General features: G+C 36.7%; 1 protein-coding gene across 2 annotated transcripts in view; it reads left to right on the top strand.

The window, feature by feature from the left end:
• NEBL (nebulette) overlaps positions 1-25,751 on the top strand; it is a 251,660-nt gene that overhangs the window by 60,464 nt on the left and 165,445 nt on the right. For both annotated transcript variants that reach the window (XM_027744706.2, XM_027744707.2), the window contains exon 3: positions 11,696-11,780. In XM_027744706.2, coding sequence (XP_027600507.1) covers positions 11,696-11,780 — 85 coding nt within the window. The remainder of the gene's footprint in view (positions 1-11,695; positions 11,781-25,751) is intronic.

Genomic DNA, 25,751 nt, shown 5'->3' on the forward strand with positions numbered 1-25,751 from the left:
CATTGTGAACTTCAATATAGCAGCTACACATAGTTTGCTTTGCATTTCCTTTCATCTCTCTCTTTATCTGTTACTCAAAGACACATATTCTGTTTTATTCTGAATAGATTCAGTTGCCCTGTGAGGGCTCTGGCCATGGAATATCTAGCTGATGGGTTTGCAGGAGTTTAGTAATAGGTGTAGAAGGGGCTCAGACAGTGACATCTGACAAATCCATGGCCTGCAGCATTTAGGAATGAGGAGGAGAGTTAGGGGATGTTTCACTTTCTTTTTTTTTTCATGGTTATGAATACCTTCCTGAGTCTTCTGTATTCCTGTGGTGTAAATGCTATTTAATGACTAAGCTGTGTGATCTGAAGCAAGAGCTTTTCATTTCATCTTACACATATCACACGTCTTTTCACAATTAGTTCTGTGACTTCCTTTCTTCTCCATCTATCCCATAATTCACCTTTTTGCATTTGATCTGGCAGTGTGATAATGTACCTGTTCTTACAGGCTGAATTTTTCTATACCTCATGGAAATAGCTCTTTCTCTGCATTTTGTTAAAATATTTGGTTTATGCTTTGGGAAGGCCGTTTTTGTAAATTGGCTTGGGAATAGCTTGCATTCCTCTCATATGTTATTCAACTCACATGATTTTGTTTGTGCCTATTTTATATCCTAAAGGATTGATTTCTTAGGATATCGGCAACCATTCATCCGTTACTCTCTTCTGTCCAAGGGGGGAGATGGAAAACATTTCTTTGCCTTTTGATCTCATGTTGTTGAGAGGCAAATCAACAGCGAGGTCTTCAGGCTGAAGGAGTGAAAAGCTCAGGAGATGTTACCGAGTTCTGTTTGTTTGCAGAGGAGTTGTGGATGCCCTGTCCCTGGAGGTGTTCAGGGCTAGGTTGGATGTGGCCTTGAGCAACCTGATCTAATGGGTGTCATCCCTGCCCATGTTAGTGGAGTTGGACTAGATGGTCTTCAAGGTCCCTTCCAACCCAAGCCTTTCTACGATTTTACGATTCTGTGGTTTGAATAACTTTCTCTGTGGAAACTTGTGGAAATCATCTTGGATGATATCCAGTGCAGTTGCTTCAGTCTCTGAAACAGTATTTGGATGGAATTTAAGGTCTCTGTCCAAGAAAGTGATGAGAAAGCCCGTGTTCTATTAATTACATCAAGCTCATTCATTTGCCTAAGTCTTTAATAGAAAATACTAAGAGCTGTGACAGAAACCCCTGTACTTAATTGGAAGATACATGGAGGTATAGTTTCAAGCAGGGAGAAAGGAGAGAAAGAAAAGAGGAGAGAGGACAGTCTTTGTAGCAACACTGATGGAGCATTTAATTAGCAATGGCAACTGCACCTGGGTCTAGTCAAAATAATTAACGGTCCGGGAGGCGCGGAGAGCATAATGTATGCAGAAATTCTGGAGGTGTATGCAGGGTATTAGTGAGAATGTTACCTGGCTGTTGCTTTTTCATGATAAATACATAAAAAAGAATATGTGTCTTGATCGGATTACATAGGATTTAGAATTTGGTACTTACAGACCGGATCTTCTGTGAAATATGATGTCCTGCATCACATCACGAGGGGCCTGTGAAGTGTCACATAGAACTGTATTAAATTAATTTAATAATATGTTGACTTTTGCCAAGGATTTACATTAAAAATTACAGTGTTTGCTTATACATCCTTTTACCCTTTCAGCAGAGTATTCTTCATTTGTGTGCAAAAGCTGAATGTATCATTTAATAATTCTGTATAGGTAAATGTGCTGTTATATGAAACCTTATACACAATACTAGCATAAACTATCTTTTATAAAATACTTGCATGATATAACTTTTTTTTCTACTAATACTGGTTTTATAGAAATGGGTACATTAAAGGAGAGATGGTTTATAAAGCTGTACTGTTAACATAGCTGCTTAAAATTTACAATATGTGAACAAGCAACTAGTAAAATTTCCACTTGGCAAAAAAGCCTTTTTCCTCTAGCACAGATGTAAATATAACTCTGTTTAATGTGCTTTTTTTTGCTCTTTGGAGTTGATGGTGTTGGCACAGTTTTAGAGGACAAATGCTTAACACACTGTGGTTACAGTTAAAGGGGTAGCAATATTAAGACATTGGAGATGAATTGTTTCCATCTCCCTTCTGGTCTCCTCTCTCATTTCTTCACAGTGTCCAAATCGCTCTAGTTACAGTATCTGAGATCTGTTTCTATAGTTAGTTGCAGAAACAGTCCCTCTGAAGGGAGTAATATGTAGTTGGCTAAGCTCTGCAGGATGACACTTGTAGCTCCGGAGGAGGTCAGTCAGTTATGACTCAAGCTCAGTAGACTGATGACTTGGCAGATGCCTTTTAGCTTTTAGCTGTATTAGATTACCCACCCTCTTGATAACCATCTAAATAGTTGTTTTTGTGAGATCAAGAAAACTGTGATGTCTTCCTAGCACTTACTTCATTTTGGTCTTATGGGTGGCTTTTTACTGTCCCCTTGGTCCTATTTGCCATGTCTTGAATGGTAACTTTGAAATTCAGAAGCAATAATGAATTGTCCAGTGAAGCTTGACTTTATAGCTTTGCAAAAGAAATTAAGAAAAGCATGAAGATTAAAAGCTAGTAAACTTACACAGAAGAGTTAAGAAGTAGAAAACATGGAAGCTGGGAACTAGAAGAAAATCTAGTCTATATTCAGTTTCTCAGGTTTTGGCTTATACACTCAGTTTTAGTAGAGTGCAACAGGTAGACTCCATTACAGCTGTGATCTAGCGCTATATGGCCTAATGGATTTTGAATGAATGACTGAGAATTTCAGCTTTTAGTAGCAAATATTCTTTTGGTCTATACCTTCTTGGAAGGAGAAGGCTTAATACAAGCAATAAGCGGTAGATAATCACTTGTTCTTATTTCTGATGTTATTGTTGTAGATTTTTAACGTTAAAAATTTTAGAATTAAAGTTCTTACTTCACTGGTGTTTCTTGCATTTGAAAAGCTGGCAGAGAAGAAAACATTATTAGGATAGATTCAAGTTTTACTTCTCTTCTGCTTGTGGCTGGTCTTAGTATCAGAAAGCCGTACATTTAGACATGCGTTTAGATGTCGTGTTTAAATCCCCATGCTTAGTGCTTCCAATTGCCTAGGAGCTTTTCAAGCTGTCTGGTTTGGTCTTTATGCATTTATAGGATGTGGTTACTGGCAAGATTTCCTCGACTTGCTACACATGCACAGAAAGAGTTTTTTGCTTTAAGTGTGGCAGGCTGAGGTATAATGCTGCTCTGATGTAATGATAACTTTCTATTAAAAGTACCTTACTGTGTATGAAGGGTAGGAATAGGCTAGATGTATTGTAGGAACATTAGGGAAATAATGTTGCTTAAGCTACATTACTTGTAAAGATGCAGTTTAATGTAATGTGGCGTTTCTTTTGGTAAAGAAATTATTAAATACTATAGTCTATACATATTGTCTACATTCCACTGAATACAAATATATTTTATTACCTAAGGAAGACTTAGAGACATGATTTATGTATAATACCTATAATACCTATGATCAGATATCAGGTGATGGAATTACAGTATTGGAAAGAAGGGAAACTACAAAAGTTCCAGCTGTAAACCCATCAAGATCTGGTAGTCTTGATATGTAAGATGAGAATCCTTGGAGTTAGTCATGTACAGAAATAATAGGTTGTGATAAGCAGAGAAAATTACAAGGGTAATTTTTTTCCCGTAAGAGTTGTTTTTTGAAAATATTCCAGAATTGGAGGGGAGGGGTGGGTGCAGGAAGAGTGCATTTTTCATATTATATGTAAGAGCAGAATTTAGAAACTGTGCATAATTCAGTGTCATGCTGCTTGAGATACTGATATATTGAAGGTAGAATGATTAATCGAAAAATGTAGGGATTTTGTAAGAAAATTTGCCATTGCTATATGCATAAATTATACCCCAATGAAACACAGAACTTGAACAAACCTGCATCAAACTGTAGAGGTTTGATGAATATCTGTATGTATGTCTATATGTAACATGTCAGGACTACATTGGAGCAGGCAGATTAAGCATTTGAACCTGTGCAAAATGTATTGCTTTTATGGTCTATCTCTATGTGCTCTTGCTGACATCTTTAAAAGAGGACAGTAAGAGGTTAAAGGGGTAAAAAACACAGACCATAGGAACTATGGGTCATACTGTGTGTTTTTTCACTGCTAGATCTGCTGCTGTAAATTGGTAAGTGAAGTTAGAAACTCAGCTTCAGTCTGTGTTTTTTCCTGTACTTTTGTCTCCTGGATATTTTGAAAGAAATTATAATAATCACAGCATCTGGAACAAAATAATTTGGAAATATTGAGTCATCAACCTTTTGTTGTGCCACTGGTGATTACTTAAAAATATTTAAAAACAAAGTTTTCTTAAACTTCTGTGAGGTTTTCTGTATCTAGGTGATGTATAAACCTGGATGAGCTCTGGGTGAACTCATGATGAGCGTCTTCGACAGATTTTGCTGTTGCAGTCAGATTTTTGTTTATTGCTTTGTTTTGCCCCAGTTGCCTCCACCTTTCAAGTTTCCCTGAACTTTCTGTGCATCTTTTGTGTATCCTTCTCCAGCAGTGGCTCTCACTTTTTGATCTGTTGTCAATACCAGTTAGTGTACTGCCAATGGATTCCTGCACAGCTCTGGGCTACCCTGTAGTTTTTGGTCTGCTACTGATTAATTTTATTCCCCCAAGCACTGGAATCCCATAGCTGAGGAAGAGGTAAATTATTGAAAGGGTGAGTGCCTGACTCCACTGAAAATTCTAGCAATTCTACTTTTGACATCTATGGTGCTTAGATTTTACTCCTTTTGATCTTTCTGCTAAATCTGGATGGTACTTTGCTGAGATCTGTATTGTAGCAATTCTTATTATATGAAAAGTTTCTTAAATATGAACGATGTCCCTCTTCTGCTATATTTTTTCAAATCTTTAAAATGAAAATGTTTTGACCTGAATTTCTCAAGAAGCAAGACTAGCCCGTCTCCTTAACAATGTATTTTTTCTACATATAATAAATATGACATTGCAAAAGGAAGATATAAGAAGTGGGGTAAACACTAGTATCACCTAAGAGCTGGAGCATTTTTTCATTCCAAAACAGTTGTTGGGAGGAAGCAGAAAGACAGTAATCCTTGGTGGCCAAAACATGTGCACAGCTGCCCCGTGTGACAGTGCCAGTGTTGGCCTGGTGGCACTCGTCCTGTCTTTGCCAACCCTACTTGGAGCAGTTTTAAGGGGAGTTAGTTGAAATCAGAGTATCAGTATGGGAGCACTGCAAGTCTGAAAATGTATTTGGAGTAGGTTTCTTGGTCATCTTGGTATTGTAAGTACAAAGTAATTCAATTGTTACCTCTACACCTTTTCCCTAAAACTTAAGCAATACTGACCACTTGAGTAGTGTTAATGTTTTTGGATATAGGCTGTGAAAAAATTGGAAATTTACAACATTTTAGTACTTTTAAAAAATAATCTGTCTTTTTAAATTCTAACATTTGGTACTGCAGATTAGAGATCTTCTAGATCTAGACTTGTTTACCATGGCTACCCCTTCTGCCAGTGATTATAAAATTACTGTGTAGTCCACCTCTCTGTGATTTCAGGTGTTCTTCAATGTATAACTTACATTTGCAGAGCTAACTACTCCAGTAGTTTGATACAGTAGAATTTAGGAATGGAATTTCAAATCATGAGAGTCATGAAATTTGATATTAGGGTTGGCTACCCAGTTTTTACGCTGTTTTATTCAAATTGTAAACATTTTCTGCTTTGCTGCTTTTCAGTAAATGGCTCAGTTTTTTTCAGCCTTTGGCAGAGAATAGTAAGGCACTAACTTGTGTCTTGGGACCAGATACACAATATTTAATGTGGTCCCTAACCTTAGCTTTTGAAGGGAGCCCCAGATATGGGTCTCTGTAGTCGTGTATCAAGTGCAAGTCTAGTAGCACAATGATGTGCAACGTGTGTCTGTTTTTTTGCGATATGTGGCCTTTCACTTGCTCCAGGAGCAAGTTTGTTGTTGCTTACCCCAACAAGCAAGTGGAATATCCTTACTTGTAACATTTTTTTTTGTGGATCTTACTGCTTACCAAATCTCCTCCAAATCAATACAAACTCATCTCTCTAGGAGATTTTTCTCATAAATGGGAACTTGTATTTAGGTAGCACATAGGAGGAACTTTGACTTTAAATAAGAAGTACAGATACACAAATTAAATATCTGAAAAAGTAAGTTCCTTGAAAAATAGAAGATGGAAAAATATCTTCTGAAGCAAACTAACTGCAGGCAGAGTACCTTTCTTCATGCAGTGGGGTAGGTTCCAGTAGCCAAAGGGAATGTCATTTTCTGAGTAATTTCTGGAGAATTGTGATATATTTCTTGTCCGCTTCATTGCCCAAGTGCTGCCATACCAAAGCTGTATTATCCACTAGTTACATTATTCCTCCCACAAAAGCCTTTATAATCGCATGCAAATAAGTGGTCTTGCACAGAAAGCTCAAAACAAAAGAGAAAACCCAGAGAAATCCCTCCCGGAGCTTCGGAGCAGTAAGTGTAAGTGAGCACGAATTTCAAATCAAATAGTCAGCTGTGGGCAAGATTTCCCTCCTGCTGCTTCTTTCTCTGCTGTTGTGCATCTTACATGTCTTTCTGTGAATGGCACAGTTTTAAGGTAAGGAGATGAAAGTAGCCCCGTGCCTCTTCAAACTGCTGGTTTAAACACTCCTGAGATGAGCACAACTTAATATCTTGTCACCTTTATCCTGAATAAATTATTTTATCTCATGTCTCATATATGAGACTTAGTTGGAGATCTCCTGTGTTTCTTCTCTGTGTTTTTGTGCTGTTTATTGACGTGGGCTCAGATAACATTGAGCAGATTGGGCCCTTGCAGGTCCAAGATTGAGCTTCCCTACCTGTCCTTCAGTTGTTGTGAGCTTGGGTGGCATCCAAACTGCGACATCATTATTTACTATTTAATTTCAATTTGCAATTTTTGCTTACACTGTACTGAAGTGCTAGTTTAAAAAGCTTTACTAACTTTTTTGTAATCCTTGTAAGATTTTATTATGTTGTTTTTCAGGTTTATTTTGTTCCACTCTGTATTACTGCAACTGAAAATAAGTGATTTTTTTCCTTTTTCTTTTAATCTCTTTATCTTTTACAGTTTGCTTTAATTAGACAAACAGTTGTAGACAATATTTAGGAGAGGACAGATATAGCCTAAGGTGACGACCAATGATGGTGATTGTTATTATGAAAATATGTGATGGAGCTGCCCCTCTGCTTGGGAGAATAATTTTGATTTGTGTATTTTGTGTCCATTCTCTGGTTAAAAGGTATCAGAAATTTAATGTTGCAGGCAAATACTGAATAGCTATTCTAGAGGAGTGATAGCCCAATAGAAATCCAGTAAATCTGACAAAAGGTATAATTCTCTAGCTGTGGACAGTAACAGTTAATGTTACAGTCAGAAAATACACACACATACACACACACACACAAATCTCTTAGTCATCTTGTAAATGTTAGTTGAGTCTGCATGAGGTATGAGCAAGTTAATTTCAGTAGATGCTTGAATTTATCTCAATCTTTGAATATGACCTTTTCCAAAAGAGAGAAAGCTGAATCTTCATTCCATTCTCTCAGGACATGAGGTGTTTTTTTGTTTGTTTGTTTGATTTTGGTTTTTTTTCCCCTTTTGTTGGTTTGAGAGCATGGAAAAGCTGATGAAAACTGTACAGCTAAACAAGTATTTGGGAAAATTTCTATGTTTTGTCATTGGAAAAGCTAGGAAGCTTTCAGGTACTTTCCTGAATTCTTGGAGATTTTATTAATACTCTTTCCAAATATCGAAAGTGAAGGAGTTTGCTCATGAGGAGCTGGAGATTGAGTTGTGGTTTGATTTATTAATCAAGCTGTGCAGCTGAAGCAAGTAATACAGTAACCCACAGCACAGACACCATACTGTGTATCCTGATTTGTTCTGGACCTTTTTGTATAGATCTTTATACAGGATTAATCCTAATAGCATTAGTGTGGTAAGACATATTGCTAAGTAGACTTAGACAACTAACAAAGACTTAAAACAAACAAAAAAATCCTTTGGACATTGCTATTAAATAGCTGACATGAGATCAATCTCTTTAACCAATTCCTGGCTCTTTCTCAGACATCCTCTTGGACAAAAGGGAAACTGAGCAACGGATTACCAGGGACCACTGTCAGCCTTTTGAATTAAAGGCTGTTGCCATCCAGTTACTCATCCTTATTCAGAACATGTTGACAAAACATGGTATAGCCCTAAAATGTTAGTTAAAAAAGCAGATTTGTGAATTTTAACACTTGTGTTTCAGCCTTCTATTTCAGTCAAAAGTATCCAATGGTACAATTATCTTAGTTTTTACATAATTTAGTATCTTAAATACTGATAATTATCCTGAAGACATGCTATCAGTAAGCTTAAAACAAATGTGGAAAGCTGAAGATAGGATTTAAATTTAACACTAGTCTTTTTAATGCATTTGAGGCAAGAATTTCCATAAATTAAAAGGGATGTATCTAAACCCATGTCTTTCTGGTTTGATATACCATGTGAGGGGTTTCATAAATCAGCTGCAGTTAAAATGACAACCCATAGTAGAATGCACTGCTAATTTAATTTTGTTTAATGAGTCTTATTTTAATCACTGTAATACATTTTGGTAACTGGTTTATATGATCAGTTTAAAGGCTGATTTAAATTTCAACAGTTTTGTTCACTTGTCATGTGTATTGTTTACTTCCATTGTCAAGTATAAATACTTTTCATTGATAAAATCAGTTTACATAGTATTTTCAAGCATACTAAAGCAGTGCTTATTCAAGACTAAGTATACGTTTTTTTACTTGAAGTATGGAGCTAATGCTTCTAAAATAAATAATGAACTCAGATACATTGGTTCTGAAGTGGTTTGCTTGGACTGTTGAAATACCTGTGGGCTTCTGAATACTAATTGTGCAAGAAAGCATTTCTTTTGCAAATGATCAGAAGGGAGAGGTGGTGTATGATAGCGACAAAGTGTATGTCCCTGTGCTTCAGAATAGAGAGGTTTAATTTAAGAGCCTGGGTTTGTAGTTCTCTGCTGCTGTTGCTAACAGTGTCCCTGGGGTCTGTGGCTGAGACGCTTGCCTCAGCATTGTCCACTCATTTCACAAGGGGACCAGGCCAAAAAACCAATCTGAGCTGGCTCACACTCTGTGTTCTCAGTGTTAAAAAGGATGAACACAGGTGATTTCTGTGATTTTGGAACCAGGGTCATGATATGTAATCATGGTGTAAAGCAGTGCTATGAATGTTTACAGAAATGCTTTCAGCATTCAACATGTGCATAATGTAATTTTTAACTGCATGTGTGACAAATGCAGTTTTTAGGGATATGGATTCTGTCATCTACAGGAGTTATCTGTGGATATCTCATGCCTACTATGTGGAAGTCTGCAATGCTTTAAGGTGTGAATTATGCACCATTGCTACAATCTTCCTTGGATAGCAGCAATGCCTAGCTGTGAGGTGGCTTGTTGCCTTCCCCATCTGTCCATTGCTGCTTTCCAAAAAGGGCTTATGACCATCCTTGTGGCCAGTCTGGCATTTGTTTTTTACCTCTATGCAGAAGAAGGAAGGGTGAGATAGTTAGAAGATAGTGAAATAAAGAAATAAAGAAAAAAACAAGAAGCCCTTCTGGAAATATTTCCTTGCCCCAAGGTAGACTTGGCTGTAACTCCAAAAGAAGAGGCTGGAGGGTGTCATGCCTAGAAATTTTGTTTTCTAGTTTTCAGTGACATGAGCTCTCTGAGACAAGTGGCTGACATAATAGATGGGAAGGTATCTCACCATAAACTCAAGGGTGGCGTTATTTGTCCATCTGTCAGTATCCAACCTGGAATGATTCTTACACTTCTGTGAGGAAATCTTTCTTCCATAAAAGTGTTTATTTTTTGCTCTTTCTGTGCAGTTATTTTTCCTTGGGAGCCTGAAATCCCTAGGTTGTCCTGTATTTCTCCTCTCTTTTCCCTGTGCAATGACACCATAAATGAGGGGATGTTCCACAGCCTCTTGGTGCATGAGTCTACTCTGTTGTGCTGTGATATGGAAGTCTGGCAATGCAAATTGTCATCTGATGGGGGCGATCAGACCTAGAGCAGACTACTGCATGAAGTCCAGGCAACATTTTTCATCAAGTATTGCTTTTGCATTTCTGAGAAGGAAACATTCATCTTTTGGCTAAAAACTGAAATCCTCCTTAATTTTTCATGAATGCTTTATTTTTTTCTGATAAACAATTTTTTACTGAAACCATGCACTTCAGGGAAATTGAACTTATAAGCAGAAAACTTTCTAACAAAATACAATTCTGAATGAAAATATGTATCATCTTTGCACAGAACAGAAATTTTATGATGAAGCTATAGCATCTGAACTAGTTACTGAAAGAACACATTAGAGATAGCTGGAGTTTGAACATGGAAATGTTTAATGCTTCATATCCTCAATCTTCAGACACTTACTGCTTACTCCTTCTGTAGAAATTGTGCTACAAATGTTACTGTGTCTGAAGTGCTATGCCCGTTGTCTTATACTCTGAAATGTTGAAGGCACAAATGTGGTAGCTGGCAGACATGGGAAGCTGTGAATGGTAACTGAAGACATGAGCGCCTCACATGGTTGTAAAGTGAACATTTGGGTTTCACACAGAAGATGATGGAAAGTAATTAGTCAGAATCAGTTTTCTTATGGTGTTTCTGTATCATACGAATATATCTATTTTGGGATGTGCTGTTTTGTTTTGTTATTTCCTTCTTTTTGTGGTCTTTAATTGAACTTCTTGTTTGACAGTAAAGCTGTAGGATAAATCCATGAAAATTAATAAATAGTGGTTCCGTAAATGAGTAAGGTTTGATTGCTACAGTTCACAGAATCACAGAATGACTGAGACTGGAAGATCACTCAAGGTCATCTAGTCCAACCTCCCTGCTCAAGCAAGGGTCCCCTAGAGCACATTACCATAAAATGCCAAAGCAAATAATTGGAATATATTGTAAAGGTGTAAAATTTCAAATGGAAATGGAGATACCTGAAAGATTGCAGTTCTGAGACACCACAGCCTTTGGTACTGGATATTACAGTACTGTATTGACCTATTTACCATTAAAGCAATTGACTTTTCTCTATCTGGGAAGTACCTGCCTTGATCCTTCTGCTTTCTGCACTAATGGTTTTAAGACACTGTGGTACTACGGCTGTACTCTCTTATGTCACTTTGGTTTCTGTAAAACAATTCAATTTTAATGGCTTTTAGTTTAGTCTTTGTTCAGCGCTATACCAAGACAATGCAGTTAAACACAGTTTTGTTCACTCTATTGAAAACAAATTTTGTATGATTGGTCTTTGAAGTCAGTGGGTGGGATGAATGGGTGGGACAGACTCATTACAGGAACTCGTTCTTGTTTCTGCAAAGCATGTCTGACACAATATTTCTAGAGTAAATACTTCTACTTCACAGCAAACAATGAAAGAATTCTGCAGCATTCTGTAGGACAGAGTGCTGGGATGCATTTGACTTTCTAGCATGTGCAAATATTTACCGTTTGGCTTTGTGCTTCTTCTTCTTCTTCTAGACATTACCCAAAGCAGTCCTTCACTACAGTGGCTGATACACCAGAAAATCTTCGCCTGAAGCAACAAAGTGAATTGCAAAGTCAGGTAAATCAAATATTTCTTTTGTCTTGTTAATATTAGACTGTCAGTCCACTTCTCTGTAGTTTTTCAAAGTAGTATTAGTATTTCTTTGTGCGTGCATAGCAGCACTCCAGTGTAATTTTAGAAAATATTTGTACATTGGTATAACACTGCAAAACTCAAGATTTTATTTCTGATCTCACTTATACTAGTTACTGTACTATGTCCATTGATATCACTGAAATCCTTCATTTTCAGCAATTTAGATACAACGTATCTAAATATTTAGATACAACGTATCTAAATAGCTTTTAATGTTTGACATGTAGCTCAACCCAAAAAGGGTTCATTTGCCTTAGACAAACCATTGTTGTTAGGCTGCTTTAAACTTAATCATAAAATAGCTGTGTGATTAACAAACAATGAATTTGTCATTAGCAAATATTTAGAAGCCTTTAATATTTGTCAACACTGAACTGACTGACTGATTATTTTATGGATGTGTTATATCTCTCATATCTATGAGTATTCTGTGATTCTATGTGATTCTGTGATATGTGAGGCAATCTGTAATCCAATTGTGATAAATATATTATCAATCAAAAGTTATATAAGTTAATAAGAAATATATTTAAATTAAAATGTAAAAAGAAAAGGGGGAAAAAAGAGAATAGCAACGAAGACTTAGGTGACCCAAATACAATGTTTGCTAACTACCGTAATATGAAGTTCTGGTTGATATTAATTCATTAATATCTGAAAATCCCTCATCTCCTCCACTCTCCAATATCACTTTTATATTGTTTGATTTTATGCAGCGCTGGAAGTTGGCCTGGCTGTGTAAGGCAACTGATAACATTTGATTGCATTTTATTTTATGAAAGTTATGGTGTTTTTTATCTATTGTGTTTTAGTTGCAATCTCTTATTATACATTGATAGCTATCATTGTCAATGCCATAAAAAACCTGTAGCAGAAAACAGAGAGTAGACAACAAGAGCTTTCTTGTTTGGGACCCTCTCTGGAGGTTAATGGGTAAAATCAAAGGAGTGTTAAAGAGAAATGGTAATCAGCATGATATACATTAAAAAAAATTCTTTACCTTTTGCCATTACAGTTATTGAATATAAAACTTAGAGAAAATCTTTCATGCTGAAATTCTGCCACCTAGAAAGAGGACAGTTCATGGACTGTACATCTCTTGACTTCGGTGGATTTTAGAGTGGAGTTTGCTTCATTTTCTTGTAGTTCAGTTGTTCTGTGTACCAGAGTTATCATTCTGCCACGAGGTTAAGAACTTCTAAACTGTACTTTTTTACAGACCTATTTAAAAGAATATAATTTTTGAGCCCACTATTTTTTAGTGGTTTCACAGAAAATGTTGGGGTTCAGGGGAAAAATAATATAATAATAATAAAATTTTACTCTTCTTTCCAGAGGATATAGGAGAAATGGCTTTCCCTAACCTATCTGAAACATACTTCCATGGCACTTTGGAAGTATAAGGAAACTTGTTCTGGTATTGTTCTCTATTCGTAAACTGAGAACTTGTATTCTAGGACTGGATAAGCAGTATCAACAAGAAACTTGGAGTTAACTTATGAATAAACTTGCTGCTACTGTTCACAATGCACTGGCATAAAATTTGATATAAGGATCTACTCAAAACTTGGAAATGGACAGAAACCCTTTATTTGTACAATGTGTCTTTTTCAGTATTAGTAGTCAGCAAAAGATTTGCAGATCCAAATATAATTCTAAATTATAAGGGTAAAAATTGCCTATTTGAAGAAAGGCCATGATGTTTTTGATCATCATTTGCTTCCTTGTGGTTGATTCACATCTAGACTGTGTTAAGTAGCCTAACCTGTAAATTATTTCAAGACTGAAATAAAGATTCCAGAAACTTTTCCTAATCCAATTTAAATCTTGTCATAAAATAGAACTGTAAATTCTGAATAGTTTCTGTAATACTTTGAAGAGTGTAAGGACAGAGAAATTGCAGTCCCGAATCAGTCCTATTGGCGATCTAGTCCATTGTCCTATCTTTTCAGGGAAAGTTGGAAGCCTCCCAGCTGAAACAAATACGTGGGATATAATTTGGTGTTGTTCAGGTTTCAGTGCTGTGCAATAGAAAAGAGTGTGTGCATGGTTCAAGAAAAGCCTTTCACATGAAACCAAACTTGGCTGGATAGAGTCACATTATTACTACCTTTCAGTCTTCATCAGAGCTGCTTGAGCCTCCTGCCAATGCAGTTGACAATTTGGGATTGAGCAAATTCTGTGTTAGGTAATGTAAAAAATTATGTTAACTTCTGAATAAGGATAAATGCTTTTCTACAGTAATAGCTGCTTCCTAGTTGCTAAGTAAACATCTTTAATGCTTTTAGTTCTGAAGAGGCACAACCCTGTGTTTAACTGCAGGACTCCCAAGTGTTTTTTCAAAATCTGTAGCTTTAGAACTATTGTTTGTTTTGCTCAACAAAGCAGTAGGAATTGGCAAAGGAAACACCATTAAATATTTTATGAGTATATGTGTTGTTTTTATTTTCATTTAAACAGCAATTGACAGTATTTTAAGTTGCAGTGCTGGGTCCTCTGTCAGGAATCCATTAAGGTCAGCATCAGGGTTTCATATTGACCAGGGTGTCATATTGACATAACATGACAAGAGCAAAACAAACAAACCCAAAATATTGTTTTCTTGATGAGTCAATAGAAAGTGCATAGCTTTATAAAACACTTGAAAAATTATGTTGTTAAGAAGTTAAAGGACAATATTTAAAAGCTTTCCAGAGAATGACCTTCTTTTGTATTATGTTATTTCAGAGCTTTTTCCCACTTTAGCTTTTTGCTTCCATGTTCTTTCATTCAGCTCTGTAGTTGGAAGGAGATACAAATGCATTTTGGGAGAGGATCTAAGTTTGATTTCCATTATGGAGAACTCCTCATACCAGTGTGTCTCCTGACAGAAGAAAGATGAGTTTTAAGGTCTTCCATCATCTAAATAGACAGAGATCCAGTGTCTCAAACAAGATTTTTCTTCATGCCTCTCTGATGAAAGGTCCCTGTCTCTGTGGGGTATTAGTTCATTCTCTTACTCCATTAGCAGAGAATGGATAGTTTCTATATGCACTTGCCTCTCCCAGATGAACTCAAATACAGAAGTTAGTGATATGCTCATCTCAGCTATGTTTACTTGGGAATTTCCTTCATGTACCTTAGCTACTGATCTCTTTAACTTTAAAACAGTGTAAATTGCTCCATGGCCTTTAGTTCTCATCTGTGACAATGCTGTGTACATCAAAAGCAGCAACTCCAGTTGAACGTGCAGAAAGAAACAGAGACGTTCTGCAGCAGTTCTTGGCAGGAAGAATGTTGAAGTGTCAGATCAAAGGGAGGGTTGATGTTTAAGGTGTGTTCTTGTACTCCAGCACTTTCTGAGGAAATGTACTTTCTGTTAAGTCTTGGGAACTTTATACAAAATGATGAGTATTGTCCTTCTACCTTCTTGTCCTAGTCTCTGGTGACACACCCTGAGGCTACTGTCCTTGGAAACTATTAGTGCTTCTTTTCATATGGGAGAAAATAATTTTCTTGTAGTTTCCTTACAGAAACTTGGATAACTGAAAGTGTATATGGGATGTTTTTCTGAAGGAAGAAACATCCTTGCATTTTTTCTTGTTAAACAGAGTTAATAAAATGTTGATTTTTAAGAAGTACCATAATTTCTTAGGAGACATACCCAACTGAATCAGGATAGTATCCTAATAATCTTATATTTTAAGAGTCCTTACTTTCTCAGGAAATGCTTGTATCTTTATCTGCCAACTTTTGCAAGGATAATCATGGTATTGAGCATTTGGAAGAGAGTAAACCTCAGTAAAGGGAAAAAAATCCTTATGATCAGATGTTTGCATCTAGGATGGCCATACTCCTCTCTGTTCATGTTGAAGAACAGACTGACTCCGCTTAGCTGTTGTTGTATGGCCAGTCTTCGAGCGAAGATTTGGGAAAGGTCTTTACCCTTCCAGCCTGCGCAATGGATTTTTTAGGTGAGACGCAGTGTACGCTGAACTGAGCCCACCGCAGTTCCCTGTGAAAGTGCAAGAGATGTCGGGTGTAAACTGAAATACAGAACATCGCGTTTATACCCAGGGAAAAAGATTTCCAGTGTGAAGATGACTGAATACTAGCAGAGGTTGCCCAGAGAGATTGTGGAGTGACCATTCTTGGAGATTTTCAGAAGAGGACTGGGCACAGTCCTGAAAAATCTGCTGTGTTTGACTGTTTTGAGTAGGCCGATGCATGGGACGATCTCCAGAGTTCCCTTGCAACTTCATCTGTTTTCAGATTCAGTGCCTGGTCTCTGTCCTGTCCTTTCTCAGGTTCCTCTTGACCATTTCTCTCATCTTCTTCCCTTCTTTTCTTTGCTTCTCTGTTCCAAAAATATGTGTTAGCAAACTTCCAGTCAGATTCTTCTTATTAGCTGTTTTTCTTGATTTGGTAAAGAAGCCTTTTCATTTTATATGCACTTCTTTTGTGAAGTCTTTGGAATTAACTGCCACAGTGAATGCTATAGGGGAACAGAATACCGGATGGATTACTAAAGCAAACATTTGATGGATTTCGTGGGGTACCCTGAGTGAGCTCATTGGAGAAGTCATGGAGAAAACAGTCCTTGGATCTAGAGGCAGAGATAAAAAATACCCTCTTTTAGCTGAGAGAAGGAGGAAGAAATATGAGATAGCAAGCAGAGAGACCTTGTTATAGCTTTATGGGTGATTTTGTAAGATTTTGTAAGAAGACTCTGGACCGCAATTTAAAGATGGGACTTTTCCAGATAACCATCAGGCACTGATTATTTATATACTCCTCTCTCCAGTTCTGAGGATCTGAACCCAATCCACTGTACGTGTCTGAAGAGAACAAGAAGAATGCAGGCTTCTGAGGCATCTTCTTGCTATTACTTTTGAGTGACAAGTCCTGGAATAGTTGATTAGGTTTGTGCATTAAAATAAACCCAAATCACCTGCAGAAAGCTCTGCCCTGCTTCCCTGCAAGCCCCTTCACAGTAGCATTTTGTAAATCATGCTCACCTATAAATGTGATTTTTTTTTTAACTCCTTGTTTGTTCCTTCTTCCCCTCTGAAGACTATTTAAATGTGTTTTATCTGCATGAGTCAAAGGCATAAAAATCATTCTTGATGTGAATAATACAAAGCTTGGGAGGACTGCATGAGGCGGAATGAATTTCAGTCTTCTGGGGAAAAGATTGTCACCTCTTCTGATTTTTATCTTGCTGAGTATGTGAGGGATTCTTTCTACATCCTATTTGCATTGGACTGGCTTCTGTTACTGTGGTGCCATATATATATACACTGTTTCTGGTTGTGGTTTCTTTTTTTTTTTTTTTTTCCCACTCTGTATTTACCTAGACTGTAAGGTTCAGGATGTGACATAGTGCTTTTTCTCCTTTCCTATCTGCTACTCTTTGCTGTCATAGATGCTGAACCAGCATGTGGAGATAAGCATGTTGTAACCCTGTGGTCAGGAGACACCAGAACATGAAGCAAAGACAGCAAACAGTGTGTAGTACTGTAATAGTAGGTAAACAGATTGTGCAACAGAGAGGGAGTTTCTCTTTGGAATACATTTTTGTGTTACTGACACATTTCTGGCACTCTAAAATTCTTTGATTTCACCAGTGGAAATACAAATCTTCTACTGGGATATAAGATATAATTATGATTATGGGCTACTTTTTGAAATAGAAGAGCACTCTGCTTTAGCTTTAAGTTTTTATGACTAAGTGTTAAATCTGATTCCTGGTACTGGCTGCATATCCTAATTTTTTTTAAATTATTTTTTTTTCAATCTAATATCATTGATCTGATTAATTAAACAGAATTTTAAACTAACTTCTAATGGTAATGTACGGGTCAGTGTAGGAAATACCTTTTATAAAGGGTTTGGGATAGTAGGGTTTTTTTTGTTTGTTTGTTTATAAAAAGGACCATTTTTCTTATGATGTCGACTGTGTTTTCCCGTTTTATTTTTGCGTCACTTCATACCTTGATAATCAGTAAGTTAAGGTGTGTACATAAAAGCAGTATTTTCTTTTTCTTTTTTTCTGAACCTATGTTATTATGCATATCTGCATTTATATCTAAGGAAAAAATTACAGGTTTCAGTGCCTGAGCAAAACAAGTGCTTCAGACTATTCTCTTTGTACTGTTTCTTCATTTATATGAAAAATAATCTGCAATGATGATGATGATGGAAGGAGCACATTTCAAAGAAACATTCAGAAGAAACTTAAGACATACTTTACAATGAGCATCTATGGAAAATAATAACCTATCTAACTTCAGCTTTTCGCTGTTGGTTTGATGACACAAAAGTGCCAGCAATTTTTTTCTTGACATTAGTGCTTGTCCTGTTGTTAATATGCATAGAAATATGAAAACCTGATGTAATTTGATAGGGGAAAACCAGAACAGAACTACATTTAAGGATGCACAATAATATCTGCCAAGTTTTAGAAGCAAGCAGCTCAAGCAGTTCCTGCTGGGTAAAAAAATAGGAAGACTATGAAAATCACCTCTTCCAGTGCCAAGACTGAGAAGTAAGATGCAAAATATATTAATATAATAATATTAATTTTTTCTAGGATATGTTGATGATGAAAAATATAGTATGTTTTCTTTCACATGTCTATTTCAAATGCACATAATGTTTAACTGTAAAAAGTGAAGGGATAATACATTTGCATGAAGTATAGATAATTTTTGTGGTGGGATAAGGGCAGAGTGGTTGTGATTATGAAACAGAATACTTACAGAGCAAACCCATTTTTATAGACTTTCTTAAGACATTGAATCAATGTGCAGCAAGTAGGACATCCTTAACAGAAAATCTTAGAATCAATAAAATGAAAAGTGATTCAGACTACTTTAACTTGTACAGTCAGAAGTAACAGCAAGGAGACAAAAGAGAGCCACAGAATTCAGAGCTGTTATTTGTAAGTTGAGTTGTGGAATTCTTAACTGCATAAGCACTATTATTGAAATATCTATAACTTTTTAGATGAACAATTAATAAAAATAATAACTTAAAAATTGAGATATTATCAGAATTTCTATGATGTAAAATATTCACTAAATATTATAATATTTAAAAAAATGTCCTTTTTTTCTGGTTGAGGAAGGAATGGAGAACATGCATGCTCTTTTTCATGTCAAGTTTCTCTTCAGATTCTCTTGAGCTTCTTTCTGATTTTTATTTTTGGAACTAGAATTTTTTTGTATGGTTACTCTGTATTGTAGGTAATTGGATGCTGCGATTCTTGTTAGGTAGGTTTTTGTTGCATTACTGCACAGCATTTAGACCTACATGCAGGAAAAATGCATTCAGTTTTAGAGAATTTAAAATAAAGACTAGAAACAGAACAATTGTCATAATACGTGAGGCATCCAGAAACTGCACTCCCATGCTGAGGACATATCTGTACTGTTTGAGTACAAGAGGGCCAGGAACAAGTTCCTGATCCCAAAGACAAATAGTGTGTGCTGACTTATGTCCATACTGTGTATGGCTTCTCCCTCTATAATGGATATGTATTTTTTTCCAGTTCATAGTTTTTAATATGGTGTGAGGGCTGCATACCAGCCCATCAGAGTGGCATTTGTGAAGCATGAAACAGCATCTGTGAAACGTGATGGCATGTGGGGAGTTTGTGGGGTCAGTGTCCTCTTGGCTGTGTGCAGCGACTGGTTTGGTCGAAAGGAGCAAAACCAGTGCAGACATGTCTTTGATGTCCTTTCAGAAGTGCTCCCTCCACTGGACTAGACACTGAACTGGTCTTGCTTTGGGGATGGTTGTATAGTACACACCCAGCAGTGTGGGGTTTCGAGGTTGTCAGTACTGAGTTCATTGCCTTGCCCTCTCCTATTTAGCAGAGTATTTGTACTGGGAAAGTCTGTCAAAGCCAGAAAATGAGATCACATCACTCTTTCTTTCCTTTCTGGGCTTCAGATCTACATCTTTCAGACTGCCACATTCGATCAAAAGGGGTCCATGTACTCCTGCTTCCTATTGCTGACACTGCCTTTTTTTCACAAGCCACTTCATACTTACTCTGATCAGCAAGAGGAAGCTTGACTCGATAGGTGACTGGTCTGACCCAGTGTGGAGTATTGGCAATGCCATCATAGAAAGGAAGGATAGCTAAGGAGCATGCCTTTACTTATTCACCTTGGGATATCAAAAATGAAATTTTCAGGAATATGGTTTTAGTCAACACACTGAATTAGGAGAATTTGTTTTATTTTCTTGATGTTGCTAGTGTCTTCCTCCAGGAAGTTCTTATTCTTTGCCTTAGACTTCCATTTGTGTAATGGTGGGGATAAATGATCTCTTTCTTCCCCCACCAAATTGTAGTGGCTGGCATATTTAATAACTTGAAAGTGGCATATGAGTATTTTTGTTAATGTCCTTTCATCCAAAGTAACAATTCAACTTTTTTTTTTCCAATGTGAGATTATAACAATGAATTCTTTGTACATCAAAACATTGGATTAATCCATTTGGCATTTCACATTGTGACAATTAATGGTTGTCATTTAGTTCCTCATTTTAAACTCGTATCTTTTCAGAAGTACTGACCTGTTTCTTACTAAGGAATGAAGCTAGTCATCCATCTTGTTATAATGAAACCAATTTTTGTTCATCTGTGGTAATTTTTTAACAAATTTTCGAGGTTCTGAACAGAGAATTTCTAGAGGCAATGTTAATTTTTCTTGTCATTTTTTTTCTTTTCCTTATTCTCATTGCCTTACATGTTGAAATAGTAAGATAAATGACTGTATTTCTCCTAATTCTGTTGGTTCTCTGAAAATGTTTTTAATTTGGATCTTAACCCTTTTTTTCCATTTTATTCTACAATGTTGAGCCACTTTTACTCTTTAAACATTAGGGTTTTTTTTCCTACTGATGCTACAAGCTCAATATGTCACAAAGAATTTCTTCACTGAAAGGGTGGTTAAGCATTGGAATGGTCTGCCTAGGGAAATGGTGGAATCACCATCCCTGGAAGTGTTCAGAAAACAACTGGATGTGGCACTTAGTGCTGTGGTTTGGTAGACGTGGTGTTTGGTCAAAAGTTGGACTCTGTGATCTTGGAGGTCTTTTCCAACCTTAGTGATTCTGTGATTCTGCGTCAGTTTTTGTTGTTCAAGGAATTCTTGAGAGGGATGATTGCTCACAGTGTTCTATTGATTGTCAGATATCAATAGTGCCCTTTCAAAGAAGAAAGCAAACTGAAAGTTTTAACATATATTTAAGTTTACCAATAGATTGAGAGATCAAATCCTTCTCTAACATACCTCTGGAAATTGCCTCAGATCCATTTTTAGTTTGTCCGATAGTTGAATATTTTTTCCGATAAACTTGTTACATGTTTGTAAAGTGAAAGGAGTGTAGAATTAGAGAACAGAATTTTTGTGAACAAGATTATATTTATTTTTATTTGACGCAGTTATTTTTTTCATAGAATGCATGCAGTCTTTAGATATCTGTTGAGAAAAAAAAAGGAAAATATTGATTCACCTACAGGTTTCTCCCATGTGATTACCTGTGATGTAAGTCTGCTTTCAAAGGGCTTTTATAAGTATGCATTTTGTTTATCAGTTACTTGCATCTGCTAAAGAATTTAAAATTGTTAAAGATGTCTATATAACAGTTGAAAGTGCCTGGATTTCTTTACCTCTTTGGCTTTTTTTCCGAATGTAACAAAAAGTCTATCCAGATGCATATTTTTACTTTGTATAAAACAGCTGTTCCCATTGTGTGCATTGACAACTGAGTAGTACCCTTTAAATCCATTATTAATTCTGTTTTCGGTCAGCATTTGTTCTGGAGGTGGCCTTAACAAAATGACCAGCAAAGCTGCTTAATAGGAGAAATCCAAGCACAGTGAGAGTGTCACATTCTCTTAATTGAAAGTCTTACAAAGCAGAAGCTTTAAACAAATGAAATGGCAAAAAGAGCTTTAGCCTTACCAGAGAAATTAAAAAATGAATAAACAAAATCTCTGTCATTCCCTGTGTTTCCCGACAAAATGTAGTATGCTGGCTTCTGGGTTTTGAATAGCTGCAGAAAAGCTTTGTCTGCTCCAGCAAGAGGTACTTTTTGCACTTTGAAGCTTTGAGGATGTTTCTCTCTGCCTGTCTCTCTTTGAGTTTGTTTTTTATTTCTTGATAGTTTCTGACCTGTCTGTAGCCCGAGCTGTCTGCTCTTGGTGCAAAGAGCACTTGTAATATGCTGAGTGTGACTGTGAGGAGAAAGGAGAACCCGGCCTTGGCTTGCCTGGTGGTGCAAGGCCAAAACAACAACACATGAATCTGAAATTGCATGGTATTGGGCCTTTCAGAGTATTTGGATGAAGAAGAAAGGCAGGAGGGATCCTGGGCAATCCTACCCCTTGACCCCAATAAAAGACCATGAGCGTTCGTCAGCATTTTAGTTGGTCATTTTCCTGATGCTTAGGTGACTTATTGATGGGGCTGTTTTAGATCCAAGAAATATATTGTCCTCCTGATTTATTTTCAGATGGTGCAGTGACAATTCAGAGTTCAATGATTTCTTGTAACTGCTGCCTCGCAGGATGGATTGAGGTCTATTCAGGGTGATAGTTTGTCAGGTAGTGCTATGCTAGCAGGAGATTATGTTGATGGGCTTTCAAGTGAAAGGATCAGGAAAAAAAGAGAAAGGAAAAAAAGTAGGATTAGTATAATGTTTAACCTTGCCCAAAATAAAGCAAGTGGAAGAAAATACTAAATGCTTTAATTGCACAAAATGTTAGAGCTTTGAAGGTATTTGGTGGAAACATTTTTTTTGGGGAGCAAAAATTTGACATTAGAATCTGTCTGGTGCACAGTTTTATTTTTTTCCAGTAGGTTATTAGACTGTAAATTTTGAAAGACAAAATACATAAGCTGTTTTAATTAAAAAAAAAAGGCAAAAAAGACTTTTTGCTTATTGCTAGCAATTACCAAATTTTAAATGCTTCGTATTTATATAAACTTACAGTTCTGTTTTATTTAAAAGGTACTAATTTCTCTATAAATATATCTACATTTAACATGTTATTTTTTAATATCTTGAAAATTTAAAATAGTTGAATTTCACTTTAATGCAAATAATTTTACTGGGTAAAATCAAGCATAAATTTCTTGTTTTAAAAATTTTTCAGGAAATGTAGATAAATTGCTTTAAACTTTAGGAAGTGCAAATGTGAATGAAGCTTATATATTGAGCTGTGCTCATTTTTGCAGCATAACTTTTTAATAGTTTAATATAATGGTCAGTAAATGAATTGTTGATATAAACTTAAATGTGGAAACATGATCAGAAGAGTGTTCCAAGTTGTTCAGTCCTGTTAAGAAGGGAGTAAGAGAGAGAAGTGTGTTGAGGACGGGATGCTCCAGTGCTCAGGTGATAAGGCTGGAATGCAAGCACCCATCACAGAGCCAGGCTGGGCACACAGTGCAGCACTATTTGAGATAAATGAGAAGTGGGATACATCGCTTGTTTTGATGGAAAGAGAAGGCTTTGATCTGTGTACAAAAGAAGAATCAAAAAAATCAAATAATGGTGTATTTGACTTGAGTCATGACTTTCTAGTACATCACTGGCCTGTATACCCTTACTTTGTTAGAATTATGCCTTGTGAGCATGCTGGCCTTTGCCACTAGCCTGAGTCCATGGTCACTCCTTATGGACTAAAATGAATGCTGGAGTCTTTTGATACTGCTTCTGCTGTCTCCACCAGCTTTTGCAGCAGAAGCTATTCTTCCTTTTCCATCCTTTTAAATTTAACTCCTTCAGTTTAGTTCCATCTATTTCCAATCTTTCATTTTATTTTACATCCTTAAACTCAGCTCTTGCTTTTGGTCTTTGCTTTTACTTCATGTTAGTTGTACTTTACCATCTAACCTGACAAATTCTTGTGATGTGTATTGAGCGTGGAGGAATTGGAATATTTGAAATGAGTAATACCAATGAAAAATGGAGCTGCTGCCCTGGAAAGCTGTTAGCAGTGCACAACACCATAGATGGCATAGCTCAGTGGGTCAGCAGCCACTGAGTGGGGATGTGGAGGGCAAGACTCCAGAGAGCCATCACCCCTGTGCTTATAGTTATAAAAACACATTTTGATGGTAGATCAAAACATATTTTGATCGTTAGTAAGTGAAAACTTTTAGAATACCCTCTGTTTTTGAAGATACCAAAGCCATAGGGTAGTATTCTTCTGTCACCTGGGATGTAATACAATCTGGATGGATCAGAATAGCTAAAACAGGTTGTATGAGCAGTGCACCTAAAAATGGCTGTTTCTGCCCATTAACAGTATATAAAGTGTCACGACTATCTCAGATAAAGACTTCTAAAGTAGGGTAGAATCTGATGCCTTGTTACATAACAGGCAGTGTTGGAGTACTGCCTGACATGGTAAACAGACCATATTTGGCTTTTCAGGGGACTGGAGTCAAATGTAAGAAGAAAAGACTAAAAAGAGATAGGGCACATGAGGAATCTAGTGAAAAGCACATCTACCATCCTGAACCAGCGAGGCATGGAACATTATGCTGATCATCTTATTTTATAGCACCAGGTAGAACCTTCTTGTTCTGAGAAACATGGTGACAGGGCTCACCAAAAACGCTTTTGGTTAATTTTTTACCTCTGCTGCTTCCTTCTGTTCAGAAAGGATGGAAAGAAACTTCCTGGTGACCACAGATATTGAAGGTATTTATTTTAAATAGAAGCACAGGATGTGCAATCTGGACACTTCCTCTTTCTGAGGGAAGTCCCATTCTGCTGCTGGTGAGTTAAGGAGTGGATGTTTTTAAATGGTCTTAACAGACATTTCTATTTTTTTTCATTATGTTGTTTAGTGCTTTAACATAAGCATCAACTCCTGGAGCATTTAAGTGTTTCTAATTCATGACTTCTGTCTACTTGTAAGAAAATTGTGTTTTACTAGTGATATGGTTTGAAGCTGGCTCCCTGCCAAGTCTCCAAACCTTACTACAAGAAGTTCCTCCCCCCCCGCAACCCTCAGGACGAAGAGGGAAAAAACAACCAAGAAAACCGAAACGAGAGAGAGACAGCTAAAGCAATATATATAAATATATTTACACTTATGTTACAGTTATATACAATTGAAATATATATGCAATTTTACAAGGGAAAGGGAAGGGGGAAAGGAAAAAAGGAACAAAACCAAAATAGAATATATATATATCTCCCAATCAGTAGCCCAAAATCTAGCAACTAAAAGAGTTAGCAAAGAAATATCTCACTACTCTCCTTGGGACAACCGAGAGTCGCTCTGGAACGATCTCCGGCAACCTCAGTCTCCCAAGGTCGACAAGGCCTTCCCAGGCCTCGCTCCCCAACACGGCAGACTCAACAGCAGGGAACCTGCACCTCCAAAGCCACCGGAAGCAAAAGAGAGCGAAGGCCTCTCCTCCTTTCTTCTTATAGCCCGGCTTACGTAAAAATCGTAGGGAATACTGGGTAAATCTGGGCACTTCCTTGGCTACAAACTGGTCACCAAGGAAGGCCTAGACCAAACTACCACAACTAGGTAGGAGTTTATGTACTTTGGGGACTTCTTCACTGGCAAATAATCAAACTTGTTAAATGCAACTTAGTTTTCTCAACTTTTAATAGCTACAATATAAAATAAATAAGATCAATTAGCTCATTCTTACCGATTTTTTTTGACTCTGTAGATCAAAAACTTGAAAGATGTTAATCCAATGAGTTATTTTTAGTATCTATAAATGTTGCCTTTGATGAAGTTACAACAGAGAAGTTTTTTGGCTAGAATGTAGTGTTTCTGTAATAGATTTGTTTCCAACATATGCTGAAGGAAGCTCATATTTTATTTTAAAATAACACGGTTTTAATTTTTCATTAATTTCT

The sequence above is a fragment of the Pipra filicauda genome, unplaced genomic scaffold (assembly GCF_003945595.2).
Source record: "Pipra filicauda isolate LSUMZ 115617 unplaced genomic scaffold, ASM394559v2 scaffold65_size3143899_pilon, whole genome shotgun sequence".
NCBI classification, from domain to species: Eukaryota; Metazoa; Chordata; class Aves; order Passeriformes; family Pipridae; genus Pipra; species Pipra filicauda.